A 21,291-nucleotide genomic window follows, 5' to 3' on the forward strand; every position below is an offset into this window, starting at 1 on the left:
TTAGGCAAAGCATTGATAGCTACATGATGGCAGATGGGGTGATTCAGAAAGGGAACCAGCTTCAGCAAACAATAATCCAAGTTGGATGGAAACCACCTACCTAGTGTAGGATGGGTGTGCTTGAATATTAATGGAGCTTGTAGAGATGGAATCATTGGATGTGGAGGTGTCATTAGAGATAGTGATGGAGAATGGCTAATAGGTTTCTCTAAACTTATTGGGATAGGGGATGCATATATAGCAGAGTTATGGGGTGTGATTGAAGGCCTTAAGCTGGCGAGACGGATGAATTTTTCTAGAGTGGAGGTAAGATTGGATTCTATAGGAGTTGTCAACGAAATTAGCAAACTCTGTGGAAGGGCGCTTGTTGAAAGGATTTGTCAAATGTTGGAATTTGATTGGGAAGTGGAAGTTAAACACTCTTACCGTGAAGCTATATCAACTGGCGGATGCACTAGCCATTTACTCTGTGCATGATGAGTGCTGTTTATTTGAGGATTGTCCATACGAATTTAAGCACCTCTTGGTTGCAGATGAGAAGGGGACTATTACCCCCTAGGAGAGTTTTCTTGTAGTTCTTTTCTTCCCGGGCTTTAAGCGTGCTAAAAAGTAAGAGACTATTTTTTGACATATCCTACTTCATTGTTGTTAGTAAACAAGGGTGAAGCTTATGGTTTGTTGCAAACAATAAAGTGAGTTACAAAATTAAAACTTGACAACATTATATTTAGGCTTGTTTGGTAAAAATAAGCTATAAGTTAGCTGATAACTGATAAGCTAGCTTATAGTTGAAAAGCTAGTAGAATAAAATTAAAGTGTTTGGCAAATTTAGTTGTTATAAGTACAAAATGACATAAAAATCCATGGTTAGTGATAGTTTTTTTTTTTTAAGTGTTAATGAGTAGTTATTATAATTTTTAAAAAATAAATAAAATTAATGAGGATAAATATGGAATAAAATAAAAAAGCTATAAGTTATAAGCTCATATGCTACTTGAAATAACATCTCAAAAAACGCTATAAGCTAGTTAGAGAAGCTCGTTACCAAACACTTCACATTTTTTTTCAAACAAACTTATAAACTAGTTCAATGAGCTATAAGCTAGCTTATTGGACTAACCAAATAGTGTCTTATAGTATTTGAGCTTGATGCCAAAGTTGCACTAGTAGTTTGATAATTTCAATAACTCTTGCTCCAATTTATCTTATTTTGGCTTTATTGCCATTAGAGATTGTACTTCTACCTTATTTGTTCTATGTCCAAATCCGTTGCTTGAATTTTTTTAAAATTAAAGTAATATAGTTACCATAAGTTAGCAATAGCGATTACATATCTATAATTAATCCTCAAGTGTTAAACTGACACAAAATTATATGTAGTTTTGTGAAATCATGGTGAACAACTGTTTTCTGACATACCCACTATGATACCAAACATAAGTTATATTGTTCATGGTATTTTTCATTTTTTTTTGGTCAAGTAGCCTAATGTGAATAAGTGGAGTGTCTAAGGTTCGAACTCAGCTTTGAACATATAATGTGATGTCCGTCTCTGCCAAGTGAGCAAAGCTCAAGGGGTGTTCATGATATTTATTTATAATAATATGAAATAAACTTCTTTTTGTAAAGTAAAATAAATTAAAAGTTTACTCTTAATAATTAATTACCTTAATTAAAAGAAAGAGTACTATTATACAAAAAAGAAAAAGAAAAAGAAAAGAGTACTAACCGAGACAGGTGTGTGTGGGTGGCTGCAGTTGCTTGCTTGCATCAACGAGGAATAGAAACTGCAATTTGAGCGCCGATTAATTAGAAAGTGCAATGAAGAAGAAAAGAAACAACTCATCATTTATCAATTGCTAGATAAGGAAACAACAACAACTTAACTACTCCACTAAGCAAAAGGCATTTTTTACCTATTTTCATCTCTGCATTATTAATTACGCCCACTTCAATCAACATCATTGAATCTTCAAACCCCATTTGACCCACCCTCTCCTCTCCCCCTTCATTTCATTTCATTCACACCAATAAAACCCCCTTCATTCTTTTATATTCAACTCTTTCTTTCTCCTCCTATGTGCAAATCCAAAATGGCCATTGACGCCTCCACCCCCAAAAAATCTAAATCTAAATCAAAATCAACACCACCATCTTCATCATCCACACCCACACGTGCAACCTCTCTCCCCAAAACAAAATCAAAAACAAAAACCTCTTCATTCTCCGATAACCCTTCAACTTCCTACGCATCCACCTCCGGTTCAACCGGTTTCCATCTCTCAACAGATACATCAATCTCAAGTAGAACATCTCTAACATCACTCCGTGGCACACTCCCAGAAAATCCCAACATCTACGACTTCTCCGAAATATGTTCCGCCACAAACAACTTTCTCTCAAAACGCTACTCATCTTCAACCCCTTGCTGGCACTGTACCCTCCGTGGCGCTGACGTCATCATTTTCCAACGCAAATTCCGACGCAAACTCCAAACCTCTCAGCTTCGTGAACTTCTCTCCGTAGTTTGTCGTAGTCACCACGTCAGCATAATCAAACTCCTCGGCGTTTCAATCTCCGGTGAACATATTTATCTCGTTTACGAATACGTTCACGGTGCTAATCTCTCTGATTGTTTACGAAATTCACGAAACGTTCATTTCACCGTTCTTTCTACATGGATTTCGAGAATGCAGGTTGCGACCGATCTCGCTCATGGACTCGATTACATTCATAATAAAACTGGTTTGAATTTCAATTTTGTTCATAATCATATCAAGAGTAGCGCGATCGTTGTTACAGAACCTGATTTCAATGCTAGGGTTTGTCATTTCGGTGCGGCGCAGCTTTGCGGTGAAGCTGTTGAGGAAAACGAAATTGCGACCAAACAATTGGGGGAAATCACGGAGGAAGGTAGATCAAAGGAATTGAGAAGCTCCGATGTGCAATTCGAAGGTGTTCGGGGGTATATGTCGCCGGAATTTCAATCCACCGGCGTAGCGACTCAGAAGTCTGATGTTTATGCTTTTGGAGTGGTGATGTTGGAGCTTTTGTCAGGAGAGGAACCGTTGAAGTTTAAATTTGATGAGAAGAGGCGTGATTTTGTGAGAATTTCGGTGATTGAATCGGCGAGAGCCGCCGTGGACGGCGGCGACGGCGATGGTAGTGTGGAAGGGAAGCTGAGGATGTGGGTTGATAGGAGATTGAAAGATTCTTTTCCGGTTGATGTTGCTGAGAAATTGACACGTGTAGCGTTGGATTGTGTACACGTGGATCCAGATAAGAGGCCTAATATGGGACGCGTTGCAGGGAAAATATCCACGCTGTATTTGAAGTCAAAGAATTGGTCTGACAACATGAAAATGCCTGATATGTCCTTTTCATTAGGTCCTCGTTGAGTTTCTCTAATTCATAGAGACACATTTAAAAAATATAAATTGTTTTTTATGATATATTTAGATTTTTGATTGGTAGGGATTATTGGTCTTGGATGATTCGATTGAGACATGAGTTGAGGAAGATGTATATATATGTTTACTTTAATTAACAGTGAATTTTTGGTAACATGTATACAATTTTATATTAGGTGTTAATTATAATAGTGTTATGGGTTAATATAAAATTAAGCATGATTTGTTTTACTTCCAACATACTTCGAAGTTCAAAGGTGGAATGTTGTATTTTAAGTGTGTGACGGCTGAGGAATTCTTGGTGGTATTAGCTTAGATGAGGTGGTGTTGGTTTTGGATGTCATACAATACAATTGAATTGACTAATCTTTAGGAATGGCAACGGGCGTCCATGGGTGCGGGTTTGATACTTACCAAACCAACATCCGAAATCATCACCCAAACCCAAACTCAAATCCAAAGGCTATTCGGGTGGCAAAACAACATCCACGCCCACACCCATTGGGTTCGGGTTTTTTTCACCCAAACCCAAACCCGCAGCACATTTGAAAATAATTTGCAAATTTAAGAAATTAAATTACAACATAGACTTTGAATTAAATTACAACTAAAAGGGTAAATAGTGTTATACCCCCCTGCAAAATAGACGAGTTTTGCGTTACCCCCTGCAAAATATTTTTTTGAGATTACCCCCCTGCAATGTCAAGATTCTTTGCGTTACCCCCCTGACTTAACAAGTGGGCATATGACATGGAAGAATCTTGACGTGGCATGACACGTGGAAATTAATTTATTTTTTATTTATTTTTAATTGTCAACTCATTAATTAATGTGGGTTTTTAATTAAAAAAATGAAAAAAAAAAACTTAAAAGTTGTTATATTTTTATGAACTTACTTAAAAGAAAGTTTTGTTTTTTTTTTTGACTAAAAGTTGTTATTATATATAATAAAAAAATTCTTATATAAATATAATAACTAATAATAGAGTAACCAACAAAAAAAAACGAAGATGAAAAAAAACTAATAATAATAATAATAGTAACCAAAAAACTAATAATAATAATATTATTATTATTAGTTTTTAATAATAATAATAGTAACCAAAAAACTAATAATAATAATATTATTATTATTAGGTTTTTTTTTCATCTTCGTTTTTTTTTGTTACTCTATTATTATATATAAAACAAAAAATTCCTATATATAAAAGTTGTTATTATATATAAAAAAAAATTCTTATATATAAAAGTTGTTATTATATATATAAAAAAAATTCTTTTATATATATATATATATATATATATATATATATATATATATATATATATATAATAACTAATAATAGAGTAACCAAAAAATAAACGAAGATGAAAAAAAAACTAATAATAATAATAATATATAATATTATTATTATTAGTTTTTTGGTTACTATTATTATTATTAAAAACTAATAATAATAATATTATTATTATTATTTTTTTGGTTACTATTATTATTATTTGTTTTTTTTTTTCATCTTCGGTTTTTTTTTGTTGGTTACTCTATTATTAGTTATTATATATATATAAGAATTTTTTTTTATATATAATAACAACTTTTAGTCAAAAAAAAAAAACTTTCTTTTAAGTAAGTTCATAAAAATATAACAACTTTTAAGTTTTTTTTTCATTTTTTTAATTAAAAACCCACATTAATTAATGAGTTGGCAATTAAAAATAAATAAAAAATAAATTAATTTCCACGTGTCATGCCACGTCAAGATTCTTCCATGTCATATGCCCACTTGTTAAGCCAGGGGGGTAACGCAAAGAATCTTGACATTGCAGGGGGTAATCTCAAAAAAATATTTTGCAGGGGGGTAACGCAAAACTCGTCTATTTTGCAGGGGGGTATAACACTATTTACCCCAACTAAAATTAAGGTATTCCAAGGAAATTCAAACATAGACTTTCAAGAAATTACAACATAAACTTTCAAGAAATTAAATTACAACTAAAATTTAAGGTCTTCCAAGAAAATTGAGGGAGACTATGGGCGTAATTAGATAATTATAAAATATTTCGGGTGGGTGTATGGGTTTCGGGTGTGGGTTTGACTGATACCAAACCCACACCCATATTATCGGGTGTCACCCGAACCCAAACTCAAACCCAGTCAAATCGGGTTTCGCCCGTTGACTTGGGTTTGAGTTCGGGTGGATCTCTCGGGTTTGAGTTTTTTGTCATCCCTACTGATCTTCCCTCTATTTGAATGAACGAATGAATCTATATATCTAAAATACGGTGATTCAAGTCTATATAGTACTCCGTATAAAATTATGCAGAATTTTAAAATTAGAAAATGTCAATTATTTAAGTCCAAAAAAAAAATGTCAATTACTGCTTAGTGACAGTGTAATGACATGTGAAAATGTTACTATTTGAACATCTATAATTTCACTTTATGTTTGGTTGAGAGAAGTTTAGAAAAGAGAAATAAGTGAGGAAAAATATGCGAAGAGAGAAAGAAGAAAAAAAATATTGAGTAGATTTTTAGTATTGTTTGGTTTAAAAATAAGAGAAGAGAAATAAAATATAGAGATGTGTTTTTTTTTATGTACTAGTACTTAATACTAAGAACATCCACAATTGAGCTATTCATTTTTGGGTACTTAACAGAGTTCTACGTGTACACATCACTCATTTATAATTTTTTAATAATAATATTTAATAAGCACTCAATCTCTCCAACCAACATATCTTTAAAATTTCTAAATGGATCGCACTAATAATTATATATTTCACTAATAACTCTACATCAATATAAATGGGTTTCACTAAAATATATAGGTATCAATGTTTATTTAAGAAGCGGTACCTATTAAGTATATTTTTGTGTTTTGCTCCAATTGAATACCTATTAGGTGTTAGTATTTAAAAAAATAAGTACCACCATTAAAAATGGTCTAAATATCTCGTTCATATGCCAACATACGAATACCTCCATCCATTGTAAATAGCTCTCTAGGCTTTCTCTGAACATAACATATTTTTCCTTTTGCTCAAACATAATATTTGTAAGATCAACTTGACTTAAAAAACATGGAACTTGACATTTTAACATAGACTCATTCGGTGTTACGGAGTTCATAATGAATAAACTCTACGGTCTATACCATGGTGAATTTGATATTTATTTATGCAGTGGTAGTGTATAAGCATATTATACTCTAGTGAAGACCAAAAGACAAAAGTAAACGAGAAACAAAGGATGTGGAACTAGTGAATAAAGGGAAGTCAAAATATCTTGTTAAGTTCGGTTGAATGTGCATGATCATTATTTTTTACAAGTGCATAATCATGTTATTAAGTATTTTATTGCAATTATTGTAAAAAAAAAATGTATTTTATTGCAATTGGTACCAAGAGGCCAATTTGATTTAAATTATTCAATTTTAGAGATTAATGTAAAATATACCAAGAGGCCAATTTGATTTAAATACCAAGAGGCCTATTTAGCATTTGCCAATATATATTTACTAATCATGGCAATGTTTGCACTAAATTATCCATTTAGATAAAATTGTACAGTAAGTTCTTTTTTTTAGTACTACTAGTTAGGAGAGAAAAAAAGGTCAACCCAACTTGCTCTTACTTGCATCAGCTATGACGAAATAATTGAGTTGGGTTATTTTCAGCCAACAAAAATACATGAATCTACTTTATAACCCAACTTATGGTTGAAAAAATGGGATCAAGTTGCCTCGAGAATTCAAAGTACACGAACATTGATACGAATTCTAAGTACACGAGTAGTTGACCACAAAAAGTAAACTCAACAAGAATCACGGCAAGGCTAAGATCATGTCAATTTGTATTTGAAAGGAGGGATTTATATATGGCAACTGCCCCATTTGGGGTCCACTGATGGGGAATTTTATCCATTGAGACAAGGATCATACCACCGACTCAAAATATACTTCACTTCAAAAATTTGATTTGAGTATAAATCATCAAAGAATTTATTTTGCATAAAATTTGTTGAGAATTTGGCATATTTAATTATTCATATGTGACATTTCATGCTAACTAGTACTAGTTTATTGACCAATATGTCATTTCATGGAAAAGTGGAGTAGGGAAATTGTTCATTGATGGATAGAGCTAATGCTTATTTGGGTAATGCAATAGTATTATCATCCTAGAATTGCTTTGCTTCTACAGAGCATGATGCTCTTGTACAAAAAAATATTCAGAACCTTTATTTACAATTACAGACTAAATGTGTTCGACTACCAAGTTCAACAAAGTAATGCTAAAAACATTGAAATTAACACCAACATAGCCTATCATGGTTCTCTATATGCGCCAAGACCAACCACACAAGGGACTAATGTTTATCTCCTTTTACAAGATCTGGGAACTGGGATGGAATGCACCTACCTACTAGTACAACACTATCAGTATTCTTCTGCAATTCATATTAGTGAGCAAAACAGAACTCCGTGGTACACCAAAAGACGCCATTGGTATCATTGTGTATTTTCCAAAATCTCTTCATCACAGTTTTGCGGAAGAGTGAAATCCGGCACCTCCTCAATATCATCTGCAGGCTAGTAGTGCAAATATGCAAGTAATACAGTTACCAAATCAATAATCATAATGATGCTGAAAGAGTGATACACATCCAAGACCAGTGCATACCTGCCATAGTTCCAGTAGCTGCCAAAACAAATAACCAACAATCATGACCAAGCAAAATAGCTTGCCTGCCCACGCTCCACAACAGAGGTATCTAAAGAAAAGAGAAAATCAGCATCGGTAGAAGTAGCAGCTCAACTCAATAAAGCTTGTATGCTCTAATGTTAAACTGACATCAATCATTGAATAAAGAAACGAAGATTCATATATCATATATAGTAATAAGATTAAAGTTTCTCCTTCTAACCTATGTATTAATTTTACACCTGAACTACTATTCCCATGGAAAAGAATTGCTTTGATTGTAGTGTGCCAAATAAAGATTTCAAAAATACATTGCTTTATCATATCAACCAGCTTATGTTACAATTGATAAAATAGTGTTCTGCTCAAGTAAATAACAAAATGACATCATTGAATGAACAGTAGAGAGTTGAGTTTGCAACTATCTACGTGTTGCAATTACTGTCAAATTGAACCTATGACGTTTAGAGTGTACCGTGAGAGACGCTCTAGTAGCTTTTGATTGGAACACTTCAAAGCACGGTCATACACAATTTCAGTCCTTTTGGCAACATCGTTCCAATCGTAGAGCTCCCTCATCTACAGAAAACACAGTCAAAATAGAACTAGTTTACCCACCAAATGTGTCAGAAAAGAACATTTAAACAATAAACTCACTCGATTATGCATATCCTGTGGATCAATTTTTGGCAGCATATATATGGCCTTTTTTATTGCATACACCATATCACTGGGATCGGGTTCTGCTAAAACAACCATGTCATCTGGCAAAACCTATATAGCAAAGAAATGTATCTGTATCAAGCCCCTAAGGACAGCATGCCAAAATTGTTGAATTGGAAAGAAACCGAAGTACTTAAACAAAATTTTAATTTGAAAGGGTTTGTTTGGAAACTATAAAATTACTATTTTATCATCCTGAACAGGGCATAAAAGTAAAATATGTCAAACTATCTACCTCAGGAACTCCACCAACACGTGTGCTGACTGTTAACAATCCACAACTAGCAGCCTCTAATATAGCTATGCAAAAAGCTTCTGTTAAGGAACTGAAACAAAACAAATATTATTAACGACTAAAAATAGATGTGCACCAATGCAAAAAAAAATAAAAAATAGATGTGCACCATAACTGGTGCCGACGTTAAGAACCCCAACATCCCACCATACAAGTAAACTCAAGCTTCTAGAGCCGCTCAACTTCCATGATTAAGAAGAAGAATTATGAAATAACAGTTGCAAAGCTTAAAAAAACAGAGAAATGTGTTAAGGAAGCTGAACCTATTTAAAAAGATATGCCCACGTATCAGAACAGATCGGACTTGTGCATGTGGCACAGCTCCCAACATTTCAACTCGGTCTTGTAATGAATGCTTTTCTCTCATCTCTTCCAACCGCACACGCTTAGCTCCATCACCTCCAACAATAAAACGAACCTTCAAACAGATATATAAGTTATGCTTTTGAAGGTGTACACTTAAAAAAATTACTCCAATCCATTCCTGTAGCATTATGTATTTCTATTGGTACAGTTTTAGTAAACACCAAAGACGGTGCTATCTGACAACAGATATAAAATGTATATCACAGTGTTGAATGATATTTGAGGAATACAAACCATGTTTTGCTTCAGCACTGATATTAAGGTTAACATAAAACATTGTAAATGCATACATCACTTTTGGTAAAGGTACAGAGAAAGTCTCTATACAAAATTCTGTGAAAGGTTTAATATCGTGTACACTCGCCAAAGTACCTCATATTTAAAGTCTAAATGCACCCCCATGTAACTGAAAATTCAATATTGTGGAGTTGGAGGATGATAAATGCTTCTCTATCTATATAAGCATCAATTTCAAAATTGGACGACCTCTCGTACATGTTTGAGTTGGTTGATAAAAAAAAAACACAATGTTAACAAAAATAAACGACAATAACCACCATAACTAATTATTTTATAATATTGTTTAGTGTGCTATATAACTCTTCATCACGAAAGTAGTACCACCTTGGTAGAATCCTCGTCTTTTATTTAAGGTCATCTTGAATTAGTCTGCCACAAGTATCAAAGCAAGTTCCTATTTCCAGCAAATTTGTTCAGGTAATCCTAGTAAGACTTTAAGCATCGAAAATTATAAAAACAGATACTATTTAGCAGATAGCACAAAATAGCCCATAGGCTGATCGCAAAAGCATCTCTTATTAGCACAGAGCATCAGGGTAAGCACGATAAAGAAATTTCACCAAACACAAATTTGCAATCATTATTAAAAGCCAGAAACATCCCCAAAAAGGCTGTGTGTTATTCTTAACAGCATTGTTTCCGTGTTAGACAAACAAATATCCATGTCATGCAAGACAAACAAACAAATAACAATGTATTTATTGACTCACATTGGGATGTATCCGGCATACTTCTGGGATGACTTCGACAAGCAAATCTACTCCCTTCCGATAAACCAATCGACTGATAACAACAATAACAATTTGTTCCGATCTTTTTGGACGATCCACTGCTGGTGTGAACATGGAAGTATCAACGGCATTAGGTATTACAAAAACTTTCTCTGGTGGCAAACCTGACCGTAACACCGTGTTTTCCTTGCTTGTATGAGAAACACATATGGCTTGAGTCACATCTGCCAAGGTAAACTGCAACACCTTGTTCATGTGAATGCTTCCAACATCAGCAAAACCATACAGCGAATGATCTGTAAAAACAACCTTGTATCCCATGGTTCTTGCATGCATAAGAGCTTCATGACAAAACGTAGAAAAGGCTTGGTGTCCATGCACCACTGTAATTCTTTCTCGAATGAGAATAGTTCTTATAATTGGTAATAACCCATAGATGGTCGGAAATGTATTCTGCATAACAAATGGTCTCCATGGAACATAGTATACTTTCAGACCACCAGTCATATATCTGACCCCAGATCGATTTCCATAAGCATGAGTTGCAACCACCACCTGAATTATAATTTTCATTGAATTCACATTATTACAAACAAACTCAGCATAACTAACAACAATCAACTGAATCAAGCCTTTTCCCAAAATGTCAAATTAACTCTTTGAATCACACCATTAAATTGTTATGCGCAGGGGGAAAAAAGTAACTTTCTCTTACATTGTGCATTTAGAGCCTGTTTGGATTGATTTATTGGAGCTTATCTATTGGCATAAGCACCTGTGAGACTATTTGGAAGAACTTATGGAAACAACAAATGACATGTTCATAAGTTGTTTTCAGCTTATTTCCATATGCTCTCTACAATAGCTTATATATGCTATGAGCTGTTTTCATAAGCTATATCGGAGAACTTATGAAAATAAGTTGAAAAAACTTACGAAAATTATCATAAACTGTTTTCATAAGTTCTCCCAAACAGTCTCACAAGCTTTATGTCAGTAGATAAGCTCAAATAAGCCAATCCAAACAGAGCCGTAGCTTGTACATAAGAACTTACATGATAAACACTTCTGCTATAAACCTTAATTAACTTGTTTATCCAAACACGGTCTTACTATATAAACTTCCGCTTCCCATTCCCATATATATTGAAAATTGAAAACAAGACAAAAGCATCCGGTACAATTAAGGGGGCGTTTGGATATACAGGTTAATTAAGTGCTTAATGAATTAGCTTTTATAAATTCTACTATCAAAGTGGAAATGAAGGTAAACTCTACATAAGCTAAAAATAGCTTATGACACTATCTAAAAGGACTGATAAAAATAAGCTAGAAACAACTTAAGGACAGAAATTAGCTCTTCCAATCACTTACTACAACAATTATATTGTGAAAATATATAAATCTAAATAAGGTCTTCCAAATCCCTAATAAATCCAAAAATGCTAACAAACCTGATCAGATATTAACTATACCGTTATCTATTACTCTAATTAGCAATATATATACTTATGTTTAGAAAATGAAAAGGAATCAAAAATAGTAGAATTAAATGCCAAAAATGGAAATAGATGTGAGAGATATTAACAATAGTAATTAAGAAGTAACCTTGTGGCCTAGATTGAGTAAACATTGTGAGAGATAATAAATGTGATTTTCGACACCACCAAAGTTGGGATAGAAAAAATCTGAAACCATCAGGATTCTATGCTTTCGTGGATCATCATCATTAGCACCCATCACGGAGGCTTTGTGAAGGAGGAGGAGAGATAACGGTGTGGTGACTCACTCACTCAGGTTTCTTTATTAGGGAATGATGAAGGCTTAATTTAATTTTTTTTGGAAGAAAGCCGGCTTAAATTTATGAATTTATATAATTTTTTTAATGAAATGGGAATTTTTGTGGACAGTTATATAAATTAATTAATTTTTGAGTCGGGATATATCTGAAGTAAGACGAAGAGTGCGGCCTATATAGTTTATTTTGTGTCGGAATGAAGATTATGCTACTATGTGTAGAATGGTTATCTTGTTTTGGAGTATTTTACAAAATTGAAATGATAAAATATGGAATAATAATGCTAGAATGTCAAATTAAGTTTGGCGGGCTGCATTTGTTCATTGAAATTAGTGGTTTGTTGTTTATAAGTTGTGTGAAATATTGATGATCATTATGTCATACTTTTAAGCACAAAACGGTGGGAAAAATCCCGTATAGAATGGTTAAAATGTAATGTAAATGCAATGTTTTTTGCCAAATCGGGAAGTACAACGATGAGAATTTTGGCAAAAGATGCAACGTTTTTTTGTCAACTCGGGAAAGACAACGATGAGAATTTTGGTAAAACAATTTGAATTTCCTTACTTTACCTCAAGGCATTCCTACATCAAAAAACACACTCTTAGGGTCAATTTTTTTTTGTGGTTATTGATATGACATCAACTTCATTAAAAAAAAAAATTGAGAGTTAGAAATATTTGAAAGTATTTTTGAATTTTTTTTTATGCAAAAATGTTGAAATCATTGGATAACGATGAATTAAAAAGTTTTTAAGCCGTTTTTTATCACAAGAATTTGTCGGATATTGATGTAGATGATCTTTTCCTAAATTGAAAGTGTTGCAGTTATGTCTGCCAAATATGTTAATGTCACCAATTGAAATTCTTGAGTTTATCAAAGCCGCATATTGTTATCAAAACGTTACAATTGCTTATCGAATTCTCTTAACTATGTCGGTACTATTGCATCTGCATAAAGATTTTTTTCGAAGTTCAAAAAAACTACTTTAGATCGTTAATGTGACAAAAAATGTTAAATGGTCTAGCTATTTTATGTATTGAAAAATATAGAAACGATTATTAATGAATTTGCAACTCAAAATGTTCGTCGGAAGTGTTTTGTATGAATAGTTTGATATTAAATAAAAAATTCCGGAATTCAATTTTTTTTATACCATTTAGTAGTTAGACCGAAAGTATAAGTTTGCACATAGGCCATCAAAATCATAAAAACGGGCTCAATGACGATAAAATGTGGCAAAGATTACTATTGCATTTTAAGGCTGAATTCGAAATCAACGACATCTGATTAAGTTAGAAGAAAGGAGTTTTGGAGGTGCAATGAGCAAGAGTTTAATTTATCTTTATTTGATAAATGGTGTTGGGGGCTTTTGTAGGAATTTAAGGGTCTTTGGTTTAAGGTGTTGACAACAAAATATGAGATGAGAGATGGTCAGATGGATAGTGGGGGTAATAGAGCGTCTAGTTGGTGGAAAGTAGAGGTTAACTACGGACGGTTCAAATCTTAAGATAATTTTTAATATTTTATTTAATATAAAATTTGAGTTTGAAATATGAACGGTCCAAACTACATGGATTTTTTACTTTACCTAATCCGAAATTTAGTTTAACAATTTTCATTTCTCTTTTGTTGTCTGGAAAAGTGAAGTAAAAAAAATAAATTTAAAGTTTAACACTTTCTTTCACTTATATATATATGAAAAATAAATACACATTTATAAAAATAGACGGACAACAAGATGTGCCACTAAACCTTTTTGTATAGCAAAATCTAATCTTGAAAAAATTACATTCATAGACCTAGGCGACACAACGTTGTTATTCATGACCTTTTGAACTCTTTTCAACAGGTTTACGGCCTCTGGTGCTAGAATACCAAAAGTGTCGAAAGCAAACGGTATAAAAAACGTGTTGATTGTCAAGGTACGCTTTCTCGTGTTTGGCAACTTTGCTGTAAGCAGCTTTGGGGAGTGTCCGTCCCATAGTAAAATCTCTTATCTCAATCCCACAAGTGGTAAAACTTCAGTCAAATGCTCACAAACATGTTTTCCACCTATACATCCAAACACAAAAATATCCGGTGGACGAAGTGTCTATCTCCTTTCTTATGAGTTATTTGAATTTTTTTTAATGCTAACAACCTAACCGGTTTAGATAGACTGATCGACATGATGCCTAATTGGTTTTGCTTGCCGAAAATTTCTCATCTCACCCACTCACTTTCTCACCCACCCCTGTTTTTCCATTTTTGCCCTTGGTCAAAAAATTCGGAATGCGTTTTCCGATTTTTTTTAGTTCAAATTTGGAAAAAATTCGGAAAACACATTCCGAAATTGATTTTAAAGGCAAAAAAAATTTGGAAAACGCGTTCCGAATTTTTTGACCAAGGGTAAAAATGAAAAGAACAGGGGGTGGGTGAGAAACTGAGTAGGTGGGATGAGAAATTTTCATGTTTGCCACCCCCTAATTCCAATCTCGGGCCATCAGTCACGGTCACGAAGCACGCTCCTTTTGACAGTTGATATTTTCTACACAGTGCAAAGGTCAAATCTGTCATCTGATACCCAACATATTTTGTTTTTAATAAAAATTATTTTCAAAAAGTAAAAGAGATCGTTGAAGTTTTATTTATTTAATTTAATTTAATTAATAAAGCGAGTAGTAATAAGAAACGGAAAAAAACAAAGAAAAAAATAAAGAGATGCGTGAAACATCACAGAGTAAGAAAAGAAGAAAAAATGCAAAGATCTCTTCTAACGCCAATGGCAACAGATCCATATTACGCTTCCAATAAACCCTAACCCTAATCCTTTCTCCTATCAACGAACGCTTCAGGTTTTCTTTTCATTCTCTCGCCATTGCATTTCGCTGTTCTCACACGCGCTTTTTCTGTTATGCGTGTGATCAATGATATTTTTTATTTATTTTTTTTGAATCTGGATCGTGTTATTGCAGAAATGGTTGAGGTAGCGAAAATATTGTACATGGTGGTGGTTGATGAAGGTGAGAAGAAAGACAAGGTGAAGTTGAAGGAAAAGGAGTCGTTTCGTTATACGCGTCCTGTTTTACAGAGTACACTTCAGCTTATGGGATGTAAAGCTCGTCATGCTTTCAAGGTTTCTTTCTTCTTATTGTTGTTCAAATTCTATTTCACAATAATTTAGTTATTATATCATGATGATGCTGATGATGCAAAACAAATTGCAATGTTTGTTTTTAATTTCTATGTTTAGATTATTTATTTATTGTGTCCTGATAATTCTTTGCTTGTTCAATTATACAAGATCTGCTAAGGAGTGTTTTAACTTTGGTTGTTTGATGTTGTTGATCTTTTTGTTTTTGGATTCATTTGTCTGCATTTGTGGTTTATTTATCATTTGGCATTTTTTTGGGGAATGATTTGGTTGACTTTGATTGATGGTTTTGTTGTATCTGTTGTGGTTTTGGATTGTTTTTATTTTCAGGAATGCTTTTAAGTAATGTCAACTATTTTGATATTCGATCTTGTTATGTTGTGGCATGACGTATATATCGTGTTCCTCACAAAAATATACATGGGTTTAACATGCAGATAAACTTTACCCTTTTTCTTCATTGTTAGGTGTTATTTATTTATTTGTTTGTTTTAAGTGAAAGATTAACTGAGTTGTGTTGTCAAGTAACTACTGTGGCTCAAATATGGACCCTTTTATTTTATGTTTTGTTAACTTCAATTGGACCATAGTGGATATTTTGTTTGTTCATTTGTTTTTATGTTTGGAATTTGAGCTTCAATCTCTGGTGTTGAGCTTGAGGTTCAATCCTGGTCAAATGTGACTTGTCTTGTTCTCTCGCTGTGTGCCTTCTTTTCAACATTGACAGGCCATTATTGTTGAAGAGGGAATTGAGGATATGTTTCTCTATTAGGTTGGCTACAATCTATGATGAAATCCAATTAATTGTGGTATATCTTGAATTCTTGATTTAGGTTCTTAATTATAGTATGGCATCTCTTCGAAGTGAGCGTATTTAGTAATGCACGGCCCATCAATTAAATCTGGCCAAGTAAGTCCTGGAAAAAGGACAACCGGGGTTGACTTGAATACCAAACTCAAATTAGACAAGACGGGTCAACTTAAAATACCAAACTCAAATTCGAAGTGAGCGTATTTAGTAATGCATGGTCCACCAATTAAATGTGGGTCGAGCTAGGCCAGGTAAGTCCTGGAAAAAGGACAGCCTGGGTTGACTTGAATAGACCGAGATAGGGCACCCATCTCAATTTATCTGGATGACACACATCCCCCAAGCCCTAAGCCTGAAAGGCGGAGGTGGCTGTTTGATTCTAGAATAAGAACTTTGTCTAGCCGGGATGGTGCAACTTGAATAGTGAAATATTTGTGGTGCATGATAAATGAAATACTTGATTTTTTTGGGTGGTATAGCATATTTAGTAGTCATTATTAGTGTTGTCAAATTGCTGCCATGGAGAATCCAATTTTTGTTTAGTTGCTGTGGCATTATTAAATGGTGGATTCTGTGCCAGCTGCAACATCCATTATATCTGTCATGTTTTGACTATAGACCTCAAGCCAACAACACTATTTATATTACAGAATTTTAGCCATAATCTAGCATCCGTCATTAATATCTGTGGTCATTACTATATGGCATCTGCCAATTAACTTGGTGTCTTGTATATCTGACTGGCCTAATTTTTGAAAGCTAGTCATCATATCATATTTTTCTAATAAATGACTTTTCCTCTTATCAGATTAGCCGAAGAGTTTTTGAACTCACAACGAGTGGGAGTTCTACCGATGCTTTCAAGTCCAAAGGAATGGTTTTATCAGGTTTTGATGCTTCTAAAGGAAATGTGACAAAAGATTGTCAGGAAGCTTCTGCTTGCCTGGGTAAAACAGATATAGGCAACCACTTACTTTCAGGGAAAGATTATGGAAGTAAGAGCGTGCCGTTTGAATTGTACAAAAGGCGTACAACTGTATTTGTTAGGAGAGAAACTTTTCTAGATATCGTCTGTGATGTTATGGCTGAGTACAAGTATGTGGGTCCAAACCAGAGAGCAGACTTGATGCTAGCTTGCAGGTATTTATATCTTTGTGGCAATCACTTTGATGGAATCTGAATAGAATAAAAAAATATAAATTCTTTTATTGTGGTTGCAGCATCTCCTCCGATAATGATTTTCCATTTTTTTCTTGTGGTTGAGATTTTTAATGACTAGCTAGTTTGTACACATTCAAACACATTTTCAAAGCCATATTCTTTGTTTTGCCAAAGTTTCAAATGACAGATTTTTTTTATATATGGAATCTGGTATAATTTGCAAGAAGGTTGTAAAAAGGAGAATAATAGGTCTCTCAATTTTTCAAATCATAGGCAAGCCATATTGATTCTAGTTGACCGGTCAAATAAATTCATCTACTTTTCTGTTTGTTATTGTAAATATTTTCTACCTCTGCTTATGTTCTATTTATCAATAAGATGATAGACTAAATGTTCCTCCGTGGTTGTTTGTTTTTGTAGAAAATACTTCCATTATGGGTGAAACTACTGAATTTCCACATGAGCACAACTTATTAAAACTCACTACAATTAAAATTTATACCTACAATTTGTTACCATTTTGAAAATGCAGCAAAATTTTCCATCTTGAATATGTGAATATTTTCATTGATGTCAGGATCCGAGAACGGAAGGAATCTGTGACAGTGCTGCTGTGTGGCACTAGTGGTTGTGGCAAATCCACATTGTCTGCATTGCTGGTATATTTGCATATAGAAGTAGTTGTATTTTTGCTATAACTAATATGCAGGGCAAGCATTTACTTAGTTTGCAGCAAGATTTGTAACTTGCAGTGACTAATAATGAAAATGAAACTTAGCCAGTTCTAGCTTTACGGTTTAATAACTTAAGTTCTGTTTATATATTTTCTTCAGGGAAGTCGGTTGGGAATCACAACAGTTGTATCGACCGATTCTATTAGGCACATGATGAGAGGTTTTGCTAGTGAAAAGGAAAACCCCTTGTTATGGGCCTCTACCTACCATGCAGGCGAGTGTTTGGATCCTGTAGCTGTTGCAAAAGCAAAGGCAAAAAGGAAAGCGAAAAAGATGGCTGGTGTATCACGGTCGCTTCCTAAGGATGAAGTAACTGAGGGTCACACCTTTAGCAAATCTGATTTACATACATTGGAGGCGGCCTGTGGTGCGACTGAAATGTTGAATTCAAAACAAATGGCTGTTGAAGGATTCAAGGCCCAGAGTGAAATGGTGATTGACAGTCTAGATAGGCTAATCACTGCATGGGAAGAACGAAAAGAGTCCGTTGTTGTTGAGGGTGTTCACTTGAGTCTCAACTTTGTTGTATGTCTGATTCTCTTGGGTCCTTCAATACTTCTTGGATTCTTTTGTATGTAAATTGTGTTACTTTCATTTTTACTTTACAGCACTAACTTAATGTCATGCAGATGGGGCTTATGAAGAAACATCCTTCAATCATACCCTTCATGATATACATTACAAACGAGGACAAGCACATGGAACGATTTGCTGTGCGTGCAAAGTATATGACCCTGGACCCAGCTAAAAACAAATATGTAAAGTACATCCGAAATATAAGAACAATCCAGGATTATCTCTGTAAGCGGGCTGACAAACATTTAGTTCCAAAAATAAACAATACAAATGTTGACAAGAGTGTAGCAGCCATCCATGCTACTGTGTTTAGCTGTCTACGTAGGCGTGAAGTTGGGGAAAAGTTATACGATCCTAGTAGAAATATTGTAACTATTATTGATGATGAATATAGAAATCAATGTGCCGCCAATTCTTTGAGCTCAAAAGGAATGTTTCAATTGATCCAACGGCAAGGTTCTTCAAGGCATCTTATGGCTCTTGTAAATACTGATGGCTCTGTGGCAAAGGCTTGGCCTGTTAATTCATTGGACTGTAACGGGAAGCCTATATGGGGCCACGGACAAGAGAATGACATTGGAAGTCCAATGTATGGACCGTTGCGGATTGGTAAGGCAGAACCTGTAAACCTTCAGTTTGGTCTCTACGGGATCAGTGCTTGGCCCTGTGATGGTGGTACAAGCCGTGCTGGAAGTGTTGATGAGTCAAAAGCTGATGGGACTGACACGGGTAGTAGATATGTATCCTCCTGCTGTAGTTCACCAAGGATGTCTGATGGACCTTCAAAGGAGGTAAATTGGAATATTTTTTTCATCTTTCCTTTCGACACAAAAATTAATTGCTTGTTAGTATTAAATGGAAAGTATCAATTAAAATGTATTCCCTTATTTGTTTTTTCCCTCCTTTTTGCTATAATTTTTTAGCTCAAGGAGGATCTTTCAGTGCATGGTAGTGATGAAGAGATCGATGATCAATTAGAGGCGGGAAGTGATGATGATGATGATGATTTCAGTGACGATGGTGACAAACATATTCATGAGGAGGTAGTGTTAAGTTCATAAACATTGGCCTAGATTATTTACCTATCTTAAATGTCTGTATATTTGATAAAATTTATTCATAAGCAGAGTCTAAACCATTTGGGTTGCCTTCAGTATTGCCTATGATTGCAAAGGCAATGAATTGACGAATTGACGCTTGGTGCTAAATTTATGATTAAAATAGTGGATACCACAGTTGCCTTGTGTATATTTTTGCAACAATCGTTTGAGTGATTTCTAATATATACTTTTTCATGGTATGGAACTATCGTTTGAGTGATTTCTAATATATACTTTTTCATGCTGTGCAGGTAGGCTCAGTTGATGAGGAATCAACAAAGTCTGATGAAGAGTATGATGATTTGGCAATGCAAGATGTGCCTGAAAATGGATATTGGTCAGATGATTATGATGAAGAGTTAAGGAGTGAAGTAGCTATTGGTCATGGAAATAAGTATCGTCAAAACCTGGATCTCTTCCTTAGAACCAGAAGTGAGCCGGTTCCAGAGTCCTTATGCTCATATTCATCTTTGCTTAAGGAAAAGGTTGAAAGGAGACTGCCACCATCTGGTAAAGCCAAATTGAGAAAACGTTCTCTTAGTATTTCGGCATTGGGAAAGGGTAGTTCCGCGGTCCTGGATCCCATTCCCTCTGGTACTCCTCAAAGGTAGTAGGATACTCGTTCTTTAGTCGATTTCTTGACAACTATCCTAACTTTTTCTCCTATGCCTTTTGGTTTGAGAACTTTGTTGTTGTGTCTTAAGTCAACCCACTGTTTATAGCAAGGTCTCTTGAGTTTATATCAAAACCATTTGTTTTGGTATAGAGGAGCTACTTAATTCAGATTGAGAGTTGTGAACACTGGTGAGATTTTGCTTACAATCTATACAATGAAAGTTTGCATAACCAAATGCGAGCTCGTCTAATTAATTACTTGCATAATTGTGGTTTTATTGAACAATCAAGTTTCTGTTTTACAAAATGCTCAAACTTTTTTACTATTTTCAGGCTCAATATTTTTGCAATTAATTAAGTGGCATGTTAGGATTTGCTTGTGTGAGAGGCAACAGTGAGTCTAGAAAGATAAAATTGATTTTAATTTGTTTGAGTAGATTAAGATAGAATTGATTTTGTCTTCAAAATTGATTTTAATTTGAAGTTGAAAATCGGAGCTTTTGCCTCCAAATGAATTTTTTAGTCTTCAACTAATTTTTTTAGACTCAAACTTGTTCAATTCACTTTTTACATAAATGCAATTTTTCAAAAGTAATTTTGGCAATTTTAGAGCCAAGCATATGCAAAATAGGGTTATGTGTATTTAGTGCATTCTTGTTTTGATCAACATCCTAATTTTATTGCCAATGATTGTGATAAGAGAATAATAATTCTATAGTAGTTATAGCTATTTTTGGTTTTTTGCTAATTGATTTGGAAATCTAGTAACAAGATTTTCGTCATAATATATGAAAAGATTGATGCGTTGTTAATGACATTAAGACACTCTTT

The 21,291-nt window shown here is 34.0% G+C and overlaps 3 protein-coding genes across 5 annotated transcripts; 2 read left to right on the plus strand and 1 right to left on the minus strand.

The window, feature by feature from the left end:
- The first annotated feature begins 1,864 nt into the window (after nucleotides 1-1,864).
- LOC123898685 (lysM domain receptor-like kinase 3) lies at nucleotides 1,865-3,477 on the plus strand. The gene has a single exon (XM_045949699.1). It carries the CDS (start codon nucleotides 2,079-2,081, stop codon nucleotides 3,396-3,398), a length of 1,320 nt encoding a protein of 439 aa, XP_045805655.1. The 5' UTR covers nucleotides 1,865-2,078; the 3' UTR covers nucleotides 3,399-3,477.
- Nucleotides 3,478-7,563: 4,086 nt separating this feature from the next.
- On the minus strand, nucleotides 7,564-12,411 carry LOC123899068 (phosphatidylinositol N-acetylglucosaminyltransferase subunit A-like). 3 transcript variants are annotated; one of them, XM_045950121.1, is made up of 8 exons: nucleotides 12,138-12,411; nucleotides 10,509-11,084; nucleotides 9,396-9,550; nucleotides 9,073-9,163; nucleotides 8,772-8,888; nucleotides 8,590-8,693; nucleotides 8,094-8,184; nucleotides 7,564-7,995 (listed from the first exon to the last, which is right to left on the minus strand). In XM_045950121.1, exons 1-8 carry the CDS (start codon nucleotides 12,267-12,269, stop codon nucleotides 7,873-7,875), a joined length of 1,389 nt encoding a protein of 462 aa, XP_045806077.1. In that variant the 5' UTR covers nucleotides 12,270-12,411; the 3' UTR covers nucleotides 7,564-7,872. The 3 variants fall into 3 exon arrangements, 2 of the variants coding, with proteins under 2 accessions (XP_045806077.1, XP_045806078.1); XM_045950122.1 differs by having other exon boundaries at nucleotides 7,564-8,002; nucleotides 12,138-12,399; XR_006805497.1 differs by lacking the exon at nucleotides 7,564-7,995 and having other exon boundaries at nucleotides 8,163-8,184; nucleotides 8,590-8,719; nucleotides 12,138-12,372.
- A 2,574-nt stretch (nucleotides 12,412-14,985) lies between these two features.
- On the plus strand, nucleotides 14,986-20,691 carry LOC123898093 (P-loop NTPase domain-containing protein LPA1 homolog 1-like). The gene is made up of 8 exons (XM_045948956.1): nucleotides 14,986-15,164; nucleotides 15,285-15,445; nucleotides 17,083-17,414; nucleotides 18,013-18,094; nucleotides 18,269-18,694; nucleotides 18,799-19,536; nucleotides 19,669-19,788; nucleotides 20,097-20,691. Exons 2-8 carry the CDS (start codon nucleotides 15,287-15,289, stop codon nucleotides 20,454-20,456), a joined length of 2,217 nt encoding a protein of 738 aa, XP_045804912.1. The 5' UTR covers nucleotides 14,986-15,164; nucleotides 15,285-15,286; the 3' UTR covers nucleotides 20,457-20,691.
- The last annotated feature ends 600 nt before the right edge of the window (nucleotides 20,692-21,291 follow it).

This window comes from Trifolium pratense, linkage group LG7, assembly GCF_020283565.1.
Source record: "Trifolium pratense cultivar HEN17-A07 linkage group LG7, ARS_RC_1.1, whole genome shotgun sequence".
NCBI classification, from domain to species: Eukaryota; Viridiplantae; Streptophyta; class Magnoliopsida; order Fabales; family Fabaceae; genus Trifolium; species Trifolium pratense.

Coding starts and splice junctions, on each gene's coding strand:
- LOC123898093 (XM_045948956.1), top strand. CDS start 15,287: ATGGTTGAGGTAGCGAAAATATTGTACATGGTGGTGGTTGATGAAGGT. Junction 18,695..18,798: donor ACTTGAGTCTCAACTTTGTT/GTATGTCTGATT, acceptor AATGTCATGCAG/ATGGGGCTTATGAAGAAACA. Junction 19,537..19,668: donor CTGATGGACCTTCAAAGGAG/GTAAATTGGAAT, acceptor ATAATTTTTTAG/CTCAAGGAGGATCTTTCAGT.
- LOC123898685 (XM_045949699.1), top strand. CDS start 2,079: ATGTGCAAATCCAAAATGGCCATTGACGCCTCCACCCCCAAAAAATCT.
- LOC123899068 (XM_045950121.1), bottom strand. CDS start 12,269: ATGGGTGCTAATGATGATGATCCACGAAAGCATAGAATCCTGATGGTT. Junction 8,889..9,072: donor GTGTTGGTGGAGTTCCTGAG/GTAGATAGTTTG, acceptor TTTGCTATATAG/GTTTTGCCAGATGACATGGT. Junction 7,996..8,093: donor AGCTACTGGAACTATGGCAG/GTATGCACTGGT, acceptor ACTAGCCTGCAG/ATGATATTGAGGAGGTGCCG.